Genomic DNA, 12,503 nt, shown 5'->3' with positions numbered 1-12,503 from the left:
TAGCAGAGTTGAAGGAAAGTTTGTGGTAAGAGAGGAGAGCTGATCAAGCATCTTAGACATCTTGTTTCTTGAAGGTCGGCCTTCCCTGCTACTGTGGGGTTCTCATACCATTTAACTTGGCTTTTATTGTTTTACTAATTTTCTGGGTACCTCCTTTTTCTTCCATTTCCTCTTTCTCTTAGGTCAGCACTCCCACCCCCTCATTCCTATTCATTTTTCATTCTACTCATGAATTGAATGATTCATTCATTCTTGGAGTGTTACATCTAACTAGTCTGTTCAATGGAGTTTTAACATATATAGCTACCAAGTTTTGAAAAATAGAAATTTAATTGAAAAATTCTTAAAGGTTCCAATTTAGAAATTAAGAGTTTTGAATATGCTCAACATTTGGTATGTTCTCTCCATTTAATAAGGTCTTATGGTAACTTTACATTTAACAGAATATTGTATATTGCTACTGTACCAAAAATGTTACTGTTTTGTATTAACTCTCACTTTGACATATAACATAAGAGTTTCCAATTTTCTACTGATACATCTAGTGGTGGCATGATGAGCATCAGTCAGGGTCCCAGCTGGAAACAAATGGCACACTCGAATTAAGATAAATCAAGGATATTTACAAAGAGGGGGGGAAGGATAAGGGAACCACAAGAATTAATGCAACAACCAACATTAACAGAAGCACCCCTAAGGCAGAAAAGATAGGGGATGGGAGGTCCCCCAAAGGAGAGGAGGTCCCTTCAGTTGGAGGACATAGCCAGCCCAACCTCACAGGGAGTGAACCAGGGGAATAAATACCTTGACCTCTCTTTCAGATTTCCTCCGGTCTTCTGCTAGAGCTCCTCGTTGGCTCAGCCCAAGAGGAATCCAGAGCGAGGGAACCCACTGGTGAGTACAGGCCAGCCTTCCAGCAGAGTATGGCTGTGGAAGGACAAATGGAAGATACCAGGCACACATTGCTTATTTTAATCAGAAATATTCCTTTCTGTATCGACAATTTGAATGTTAATCGGGACTCTGATTGCTGTTGAAGGAAACTCAACTTGATGTCTTAAAAAAAAAAAAAGTAAAGAAAGAAAATGGAAGAAAGGCAGGGGAGGAGCTGATTTTAGGGAAATAAATGCTGTTCAGGCACTCACTCTCCTCCTCATCTCTGCATATGCTTGTTTGTTTTGTATCCAAGTGGGGACCTGGACTCCAAGAGCATTGAGCATTGGGGTAGATCTTTAGAGCAGTATAATCAGACAAAGGATGACTCATCTTCCAACTCCATGGAGAAAAGTCTCAGAGAACTTTACTAGGAGATTTATATCTTGATTAAAAGAATAAATCAAGGGATGAATAAACATTTGAATAGACAGGATGGGAAGACTGATTGGAAAGATATTATTTCTTACAAGTTAACTTATAAACATAATGTAATCCTAACCAAAATCTCACTTAAACTTTTTTGGAGTATGAAAAATAAAGTCTAAACTTCATCAAGAACTTGCCAGAATACCAAGATGAAGAAAAAAAAAAAAAAAAGAATCGCAAAGGCAACTTGCTTAATTATTAAAATGCATTATCAAGTGGTTAGTCATTTAAAGTATTATACTGACGTCAGAATGGCCAGTTAACTGGACAAAACCAATACAGTGGGCATGGATTAACCAATAATTGGTGCTGGGAAAATTAACTGTATGGGAAACAATCACGCTAGACTCATAAGTCACATTTTATACCCAAATAACTTCCAAAGGAATTAAAGAGTGATGTAAAACACAAAAGCATAAAATGTAACAGATGAGATGAATATTTAATCTTGGGATGCAAAGAACTGTTTAGGCATAAAAAAGATTTTATAACATACAAATGTACAAATTAAATGTCAAAAAAATTACATGCAAACTTAAAAGGCAAACAGCAAACTAGGAAAACATTCTTAAGTTGAGAAACTATTACTGTACTGTATAAGAAATATTTAATAAATGTTTACTAAATGATGTGTTTGTTGATTAAATGTTACTTTTCTGAAATTAGGGAAAAACAAAGCTAAAAATTTTGATAATGTAATAGTAAACGGCAATTAATATTATTACCTTATTGAAAATAACAAATGCTTTTGATTGGCCATTCATAATTTAGTATCTTATTTTCATTAAACCTATAATAGAAGTGTAAAACAGATAGAAATAAGGCTCACACATTTTTCATTTTTAGAAAATTGAGTCCCTTATGATCAAAAGTAGTTATTCTATTTTATACCCTTCACACAGATTCTTCTGTGAATAGCTTCACTTAAATCACTTAGGTTTCTCTGTATAATACATTAAAACTGTAGTTGCTGATATAATTTTTAAAAAAAACCTGTAAAAATAATGTCACTCACCTGACATGGAAAATTAACCACACAGAATGAGTTCAATAATGTTCTGAATTTCATAAAGAATTGATTTAACTCTGCTCAAGAGTCATAACTCAACACTTTTTTTCCCCAATGGAAGAAGAAACAGAATATACTTTGATTCAAATACCAATTCTTAAAACACTGATGAGAAAGTATGAGTAGTGGCTAAAAAGATAAATGGGTGCATTCAATGAAAATTTTTATTTCAATTATCCACAAAACAATATAATAACACTTTATAAAAATATTAAGTTTTAGGCTACCATTATTCATTTAAAAAAGTGTGCTAGAAGGCTGTTTTTGCCAACTTCCTCTTTTGGTAAGGAAAACACATTAAGAGGTTGAAGAAGAAAAGCTGTTGGGAAAAATCTTTAAATGTACAAAGTTGTTTATTTTTCTCAGCAATTTAAAAATACATAACCATTTAAACTGAATACACATTAAGTTAGTGTTTTATTTCCTAACTATACAATCGATATTATAAAGAACTGCTCCATTCAGTTAAAACCTAATGAATATCATCAACTTTTTCTGGCCTATTTTTCTGAGGAGAATTAGTACATAAACATATAATTTTATCCTTTTTAAAATGCTTAGAAAAATTGTAATATCATAGTTCACACAAAGCCCTTTAAAACTCTGATGTCACAGGTTGTAGACGTTAAAGGTAAGTGATGACAGCAGAATTCTTGGGAAAATCCTCTTGGAAGAGGGATTCAATACTAAGCAGGTTACGTAAACATAAGAAGCCACCACAATTTTTAGTACCAGAACTGCTGCCAACCTGCATGAAGTTCATCTGTCACATTTTAAAATGGTCTGAATCTCAACATAGATACCACAGCACAGAATTTTAAATTTAATGATCAAATCAGGTATGTGATGGTAGTCAGTAATAATATTCCTAAAATACTGGGACCTGATGAGTTGCTTTATTTAAAGTGTGACTATAAAAGAGAGTATTTTAAAATGTAAATACCAGACTTTTGTCAGATTCAGTCTCTTTGCTAGACACTTAAACCAGTGATGCTGCTATTCAAATTTGTATTTTGGAATTTTCTTTTTGAGTTAGTCATAAAAATCAGTATTATTCTGTACATTTCACTTCTGTACTTTAAATAGGCAAAATCTGTCCCCCTCTTTTCACCACTGCTATTATTCCGAATATGTTTTCCTCCTCAAATCAACTAAATTCTAGAAGGGAAAAAATGATCATCATTAAGTATATTTAAAAAGTGAATGTAGATTCAAACATGGATTTGAAAACTGGAGTTCTAAAAATGTTTTGCATAAAAAGCTGTATCACTGGAATTAGTGGGAAGCCTTAACTTAGCTATTTTGAGGCTACAGCACTCATTTAGTATTTATGTTAAGAAAGATTAGTTTTATAGTCATACCTTATAACTCTTAAAATCTCAGAAAATAAGTGAGGAGCTTTGAGTGCCAGCAAAGCCATTTTGTCACTCTGTAACGTCAACATTAAACATTACATTCCATCTCTCTATCTGTAAAACTTTCACATTTTCTTTTCTCATATTTCTTTAAATACATTTTCCTCTCTGTTAGTCTATATTCAATAAGAGCAAAAGTGCATTCAAGTCCCTGATCTAGTGATATTTTATATTTGTGGCACCCATCATTATAAGTACATATTAGCAATCTCACAGTACCAGTCTGTTTTTCAAAAAGGACTATTTAAATGCTGGGTTTATTTTTTTTCATTCTATCTAAAGATTAAAAGATTTCCCCTTGGATTGGATAGTATGATTTCAATTATATATTGCCTTTAAAAACATCAGTGCAACCTTATAAAAGATTAACCCATATTCTAGTTACCTTCATTATTTTAAACTGAGCTATTCAGAAATGATTAAAGTGAAAAATTTCTTCTACTTTCCAGTTCCATGAGTATACCGAGTATTAACATAGTGCATTATACTTTCAAATTCCACTGCTGTTGTCTGACATTTAATCAAGTTTTAGATGCTGTTTATACTCCTTTTTGCTTCTAAAGACCTGGCCCACTTCCATGCAAACAGAGGCATATATTAAGGTTGCATATTAACTGTTCAACTTAGAAAAAACTTTTAAGAATAATAAATGCAATAAATTTTTAAAAATTGGAATGGAATTGTTTGGTCCCGTTAAGTTCCATAATTCTAGATTTTATTATGGTATAACTTTTTAATCTCCCAAGTTTTGTCTATACTGATTGATAAATTTCTCTTAATTATGAGTTTGGGGAATAAAAGGTAGTGATTCATAAACAGTAGCCTTGTTGCTCTTCATTGTCATGCTATCACTCACATAGTCATCAGTATCTTAACTATACTTTCTTTGGACCCTGAAGTAAGCTGAAAAATTCATCATTGGTACTTTAGAGTTTAACACTTAGAAAAAAAAAAGCGGTTTTGTGCAACCATATCTGTAATTCCAGTTTACCATCAAAAACATGCAGGGTGAAGAAGATTTTCTTCTTTTGATTCCTGTACGTAAGGAAGCCTACACAAGTTCTTTACATTTTGGCAGATTTGTGCATATAAAATTGGCTTCTTGGATTATAAATTTTCTCCTGGCTGGTACTGTGGCTCTGTAGCAGTGAAGTAGTCTTCCAAGAAGGACTGGATATATTCAAACGTTGGTCTTTCATCAGGGTCCTTCTTCCAACAAAGATTCATCAATTCATGTAGGGACTCTGGACAGCCCTGTGGGCACGGCATCCTGTACCCTCGTTCCACCTGTTCCAGCACCTCGCGGTTTACCATACCTATCACGCAAGATTCAAACACGAAAAAACAGTGACGCCAAATACCACTAGCAAAAAGAACAAATCCCCTAACCACTAACTAATTGGAGGTATATTCGAGTGAGTTTATTTAGTGAAACGATTCTTTCAACAAAGAAATAAAGTAAATTTTAAATGTCAAAGTACATCAACAAGAGCTTAGAAAATGCTAATCTGTTTCAACATATCTTTCTTCATTCCACCTAAAATCTGGCTTTTAATACTAATGAGAATTTTAATACAATGAGAATTCAGAGTGCTACTTTGAGGTACTGATACTTTCTGATACTAACAGTTAATAATGACCAAACTTGGGCTAATGAGGAACAGTGGCAAGACAGTGTCTGAAAGAACTTTCAAACAGGAATTCAGAAGAAAGAGTGCTAGTCCTGGTTTTGCCAAATATACTAATTATGTTATTTTATATCAAGTCACTTCCTTGAAACAGTTTCCTTATCTACTGTCACCTGTTTGACTTACCTCAAGTTATTACACAGTTCCTTTCTTGTATTCCTCTGTAATCCCCACCAACCCCATCAGCAGTGCACCCTGTGTTATCACAGGGTAAGCACACCCTCAATTACCTGGGGAAGGAGAGGACTAGGATATATTTATGCTCATCTCCTAAGAGAACAGTAGAGCGAAAAGGTCCTTTTAGAAAATGCCCTAAAGGGAGAAAACTGAGCACACCTTACCCTATCTCAAGGACTGTGGCTCTCATAGACTGCTCCCCATCCAATGACAAAAAAAAAAAAAAAAAAAAGAGACAGAAAAATAAAGGTCTCCCCCAACCCCTTACACTTTTGCTCATAATAAACTCCAGTTATATGAAATGCAAACTTACCTGGATATGGCACTCTGCCCTTTGTTACCAGTTCCGTCTGCAGAATTCCAAATGACCATACATCAGACTTTATTGTAAATCGACCATATAGTGCAGCCTCAGGAGCTGTCCATTTGATTGGAAATTTTGCACCTAAAACAGTATTGACAAGCTTGCTTCAGTAATTTGTTTTTCCTCTATTTGTGTAAATATGGCATAAGCAAGGTTAATTTTTGTCACTATCCCTACTGTACATGTCATGTGTCAAATTCTTCAAAAGTACAAGATACATGGGAAAATTTTCTTTAATACTATTTAAAATTTGCATTAATAAAAATCACATTTCTTCCTGATAAGATATTCAATGACAGAATGGCTGGTGGGGATAGAAAATCATTCAAGAAAATAGAGGTGGGGGCGTCCCTGGTAGTGCAGTGGTTAAGAATCCGCCTGCCAATGCAGGGGACATGAGTTCGAGCCCTGGTCCAGGAAGATCCCACATGCCATGGAGTAACTAAGTCTGTGCGCCACAACTACTGAGCCTGTGCTCTAGAGACCGCAGGCCACAACTACTGAAGCCCATGTGCCTAGAGCCCGTGCTCCGCGACAAGAGAAGCCACTGCAATGAGAAGCCCATGCACCTCAACGAAGAGTAGCCCGCGTGCAGCAACAAAGACCCAACGCAGCCCAAAATAAATAAATTAATTAATTTTAAAAAAAGAGAGCGGTAAAAACTCTAGTAAGAAGCAACCAAATACATGGGTTATAGGATCTATAACTTTTAAGTCAGTCTAGCTCCTAGTAGTTCTAACTGTTGGTTGCCAAGAACCTATTCTATCGGTTCTAACGTCTACTGGTTTTCGACCACAATCTCCTTTCTAAATATTTTATGATATCTCTCTGGAAAATTTTATTGTACTATCATTTTTAAAAGCCTAAAAGACTAAAAAATATTTAGTCAAACATTTAGTGTATACTTACTTTTTATGCACAAGACATTATGCTAATTGTTACAGGAGACACAAAAACATAGCCTTTGTGACATTTATACACTTAAAGTGAAAATGAGATTATAGGTGTCTTAAATACTTGAAGTTGCTTGTATATGTATATAATGTTGTAAAATAGTTCTTTAGATGTTCAAACAGAAGATCAATTTTCATTAGCACAATCACAAAAGGTTTCATTTAAAAAGTGGAGGCTAAGTTTAGCCTTAAAGAATGCTTAGAATTTTTGCAGGTAAAGATTAAAGAATAGGAAGATATTTCAGCTGGAGGGAACAACACAAACATATGGAGATTGAAAAGAAAGCACTGTGTTGAAGACAGGGTTTCTCAACCTGGGGACTACTGGCATTTGGGGCTGGGTAATTCTCTGCTTGGTTGGGGCTAGCTTGTACTTTGCAGGGTGTTTAGTGGTATGCTGGGCCACCCCCAGTAGATGCCAGTAGCAGCCTCCCAGTTGTAACAACTAAAAATGTCTAAAGGGAATTCTCTGGCGGTCTAGTGGGTAAGACTCCACACTTCCACTGATCGGAGAACTGAGACCCCTCATGGTGCGTGGCGCGGCCAAAAAAAAAAGTAATAAAAAAAAATAAAAATGTCTCAAGATGTTGCCAAATGTCCCTCGGGGAGCAGTACCACCACCCCTGGTTGAGAACTGTGATTTAGGGAACAGTTCCCAGTGGTCTGTGTACCAATATAGTCAGTGACAAAAAGATACAGTCCAATGAAAAAAAGAGAAAAAAGATCACGTATCAATTCATAAAGCTAAAATCATTAATTTATAGGTATATCCTGTATTCTGAGATTACATTCTTCCCACTTGTATAGTGTTAAAATTCTCTTTCTTATATGAAATGACGGTAATAGTGGATAGCTGAAAAAAAGTTTTTTTGGGTATATCTACTAAATAAATCTTTGCTAACCTTTATGTTGGTCTTACTAGTTTGTATTGACATAGTCTGTTTATAATTCAGTTGCAGACAGACATTAGTCAGTGAGCTCCCTGACAGCAGAAATCATGCCTCTTACAGCTGTGCCCTGACGTCCAGCACGTGGAAGGACTCAAATGTTTGTTAAAGACAAGCTGGAACTAGACAGTAGGAGATGCTGAATGCCAAGGTATCTTTTTTATAGGTGTGGAGGCCTGAAGGTTTCATCAGGATGAACAACCTATGTGCTGATCTGCACTCGACCTTACTTACTCTCTGCCTGTCAAAGTTACACTCTTTCTTTTCATAGTGGACTGAGCGTCCACTATGTTAGGTAATGTCAGGCACTCTACATCTATTAATGCATTAAGTTTCACAACAATCTTGAAAAGTAAGTATTACCATCTAATATTTATAAGTGAGGAGACTGAGGCCCAGTCAAAAAGGTTAGGTAACTTGGGTGAAATCTCTGGGCTAACAGGAGATGGAACTGGAACTCAAAAACCCACACTCTTCCTGTATGCATATATTTTGCCCTTTAAATGTGTACTGAATGAGAGCTCAGAGAGATAGACACCAAATAAAAGAACTGACCTGTTGTAATTTCTGTAAGCTTCCCTCCCTCACTGTTTACAGTGTCAATCTTATTAAGTGGTTTTTTTTCTTTCTTTTTTTTTTTTTTTTTTTGTGGTACGTGGGCCTCTCACTGTTGTGGCCTCTCCCGTTGCGGAGCACAGACTCCGGACGCGCAGGCTCAGCGGCCATGGCTCACGGGTCCAGCCGCTCCGCGGCATGTGGGATCTTCCTGGACCGCGGCACGAACCAGCGTTCCCTGCATCGGCAGGCGGACTCTCAACCACTGCGCCACCAGGGAAGCCCTTATTAAGTGTTTTTATTTACTACAATTTTATATATAATAAAGAATTATTGTAAATCTGGCATGGAAATGGTTTCCAAAGCCTTTATAGAATTGTATGGTATTTCTTGTAATATAAACTCCTAGTCCTTAGTGTAGTAAAAACTGGATGGTTCTGAAGTTCGTTACAAAAGTCATTTTAAAATGTTTCTTATTTGTTGGCATGCCAAAGGAAGTGTGAAGAGGAGAATACTGCTTGCTATATTTATAATGCAAAGAACACCCACAGTCAGATTCTTCCTTGGGGGAAATAACTATCAGAAAGCCACAGTACTATGCACCGTGTATAATTTTATGAATAAAAATCAATGTTTTTATGACTTTTTTTTTCTTTTCCTTTCTTTTTTATTGGAGTACAGTTGCTAATGTTTCTATGACTCTTCTGAGCAGACCGAGAGCTGTTCTTCTTATTCTGTAAAACCCTGTATATTCAAAAGAATGGTAAGAAAAATCCATGAAAATGAGGTTACAAGCATTTATTGAAAAGTCATTTTACCTTGTCTAGCTGTATACTCATTGTCTTCAATTAACCTTGCTAAGCCAAAATCTGCTATTTTGCACACAAGGTTTTCTCCTACAAGAATGTTAGCAGCCCGAAGATCTCGATGAATATAGTTCATTCTTTCAATATACGCCATACCATCAGCAATCTTGGGAAGAAAAAAAACATATATGATACAAAGGGAAGGAGGGAGAGGACAATTCTGGTTAATGTTATGTCAGATCGCTGAAGAATCATACATCTTCAAAAGAGATGATGGTAACGGGGCATAGTCTAGCAGATACTAAGAAGAACAGAAAACCTTTTAATGGAGGGGGAGGGACAGAGGGAGAGAGAGGGAAGGAGAGAAGGAGAGGGGATAGGGGAGTAGGAGAAAGGCCCACAAAGCCTGAAGCATTTACCTGGCCCTTTCCAGAAACAGTTTGCCGGCCCCTAGTATAGAGGGGCTCAGAGCCTTGAGCTCAGGTGTGTGGACGAGGCTTGACATATGCTAAAGTCTCACAGGTATGGTTTCTTGGTATAAAGTTTCTCTAAATTGCTAGATCCCATGGACATCTGGACACTCACTGAGAGAGGAGTCTTAGACCCAATGTGTCAACCAAAGCCAATAAAAGGCCCCTTGAATACCTACCACACATCTGAATATAACTTTTAATAGTTTTCATTTATATTTAAAAACAAAAATCCAGAATAGTAAAACTATCCCATCTTTAACTGTATACTGCCATCTTAATTCTTGTTTTGGACTATATTAAATAAGAAATTCAGCATATACTTTATTTATTTATTTATTTATTTAAAGACCAATATTATTAATTATTTTAGGTATATTACTTTCCAACCTTCTATCCTGGTAGGATCAGTATGATACTATGTTGCTTAATATCTGCCTATCTACGGCATCACACTCCCAGCTTTGTTCAGGGCCTTTTGCAGCACACACTTTAGATTTCTAATATTTTCTTTGGAATAGTGATCATTCATTGTCTTAAAATTTATCTACTGAAATATAAATACATATAGATTTTATATTTGTGGATGCATATGTTTCTGAAAGGCCGTATGATACAGGACAGCACTGTACTGGGAGTTACTTACCTGATTCTAATACTAATAAGTTATATGACGTTTAGATACCTGGGTCCTCAAGATACTACAGTATCTGTAACATATGGAGTTCAGACTGGATTATCTGTAATGTTCCTCCCAGCTCTAAAATTCCATGATTTCACTATTTGAACAATAGTATCTACTAAGATTAGTTGACATTTTTAATGTACACTTGCAATTCAAATGGACACATGTATAAACACACAAGTACCTGAGCAGCCATGTCAACCAGTTGTGGGAGCTTCAAGTACTTTCCATCTCCCTCCTTCAGGAAATCTAATAAGCTCCCTGTAACAGACAGCAAGACATTCATGAAAAATACGCAAATCTTAAATCAGAATTGCAACAAACATTCCCCTACCTCCAAACAAATCATATCACAATACAAAACTTCAGCTTTTTATTCTTCAATATTTTTTGCAGCTTTGGAATTTCTGAATAATTATCTTTAAGATTCTAAAAGAGGGCCCTAAACTGAATTTTTTAAAACTTCTGATAACATGGAAAAAAAAGGGAAAATGCAATCATCTCACCAGATTACAGACATTCTTTCCTTGTTTGCTTTGATCAAAATCAGTCCAATTTTTAGTCAAGAAGTAGTATTAGATACTTATATTTTTAAGTCAATCTGTAACAAGAGCTCAGACAACTTGAGGACATCTTGGGGTACTTGAAACTAAAGCTAGGTGGCTAAATAAATGAGGTGATGTGAAGTGTTAGTACAACCAACTTCTCTCAATTTTAGCAGAAGATACCATGCAACAACAGCAAAGTACTATGCATTACAGCAGAGATAAAGGCTGGAAAGAAAATGTCTAATTGCTATTCTATTACAGGTTAAAAGCTTACCATGTACCTGAATTTAATCACGAGAAAATGTCAGACAAACCCAAATTAAGGCACATTTTATAGAACAACTTTGTTCTCTTAAAAAAAATAACAATGTTATGAAAGACAAGAAAACCTGAGGACTGCTCCAGATTAAAGGAGACTAAAGAGATGGATGACTAAAAGCAACGCATGGCCACGGACTGGATACCAGATAGGGGGGAAATTGCTATAATCATCACTGGGACAATTGGTGAAATCTGAATATGAACTGTATTTTAGGCAACAAAATTGTAACCATGTTACATTTCTTGAATTTGATCATTGTACTGTGGTTATGTAAGACAATGTTCTTGTCTTCAGAAGACAAACTGAAGTATTTAGAGGTAAAGCGAGCATAACGTCTGCAATGTACTCTCAAATGGTTCGGGAAAAAACCCTCACATTTATTCATACATATATATAGCACTGGGCGAATCTGGCTGAAACATACATGGGAATTCTTTGTATTATTTTTGCAACTTTTCTATAAGTTTAAAAGTACTTCAAAATAAAAGTAAAATAAAACAAAAAACAAGGCAAGGCAAAGAAAGCCCTTTCCGTGTTGACAGGACTATGAAGCAAGGCACAGTCATGACTTGGTCTCTTCATTTATAGAGATTCAAAGTCAGGGAATATCTCTTTTCCTCTGGTCCATCTATGGCAGGGAGGACATGTTACTGTGTTTGTCCATTTATCTGCCCTTTCAAATATTTACTGAGGGTCTGCTACATGTGAGGCACTGTAAAAGGCATAGAAGATACAAAGATAAATAAGATCTTAAAATACTATATGAAAGTATACTATATAGCTCTAGAAACTATATGCACACAAATAAATAATGTCCAGTAGGTGTTATAAAAGTTACGAAATTGAGCTATTTGTAATGAGGTGGATAGACCTAGAGTCTGTCATACAGAGTGAAGTAAGTCAGAAAGAGAAAGACAAATACCGTATGCTAACACATATATATGGAATTTAAGAAAAAAAAATGTCATGAAGAACCTAGGGGTAAAACAGGACACAGACCTACTAGAGAATGGACTTGAGGATCTGGGGAGGGGGAAGGGTAAGCTGTGACAAAGCGAGAGAGAGGCACGGACATATATACACTACCAAACGTAAGGTATAGCTAGTGGGAAGCAGCCGCGTAGCACAGGGAGATCAGCTCG

At 35.8% G+C, this 12,503-nt stretch overlaps 1 protein-coding gene across 2 annotated transcripts in view; it reads right to left on the bottom strand.

The window, feature by feature from the left end:
• Positions 1 to 2,105: 2,105 nt before the first annotated feature.
• YES1 (YES proto-oncogene 1, Src family tyrosine kinase) overlaps positions 2,106 to 12,503 on the bottom strand; it is an 80,977-nt gene continuing 70,579 nt past the window's right edge. For both annotated transcript variants that reach the window (XM_060118113.1, XM_060118112.1), the window contains exons 9-12: positions 10,676 to 10,752; positions 9,349 to 9,502; positions 6,025 to 6,156; positions 2,106 to 5,162 (exon numbers count right to left, since the gene is read on the bottom strand). In XM_060118113.1, the coding sequence (XP_059974096.1) occupies positions 4,954 to 5,162; positions 6,025 to 6,156; positions 9,349 to 9,502; positions 10,676 to 10,752 (572 nt within the window). In that variant the 3' untranslated portion in view covers positions 2,106 to 4,953. The remainder of the gene's footprint in view (positions 5,163 to 6,024; positions 6,157 to 9,348; positions 9,503 to 10,675; positions 10,753 to 12,503) is intronic.

The sequence above is a fragment of the Mesoplodon densirostris genome, chromosome 15, assembly GCF_025265405.1.
Source record: "Mesoplodon densirostris isolate mMesDen1 chromosome 15, mMesDen1 primary haplotype, whole genome shotgun sequence".
Taxonomy (NCBI): domain Eukaryota; kingdom Metazoa; phylum Chordata; class Mammalia; order Artiodactyla; family Ziphiidae; genus Mesoplodon; species Mesoplodon densirostris.
This window is presented reverse-complemented; position numbering and strand designations above follow the sequence as displayed.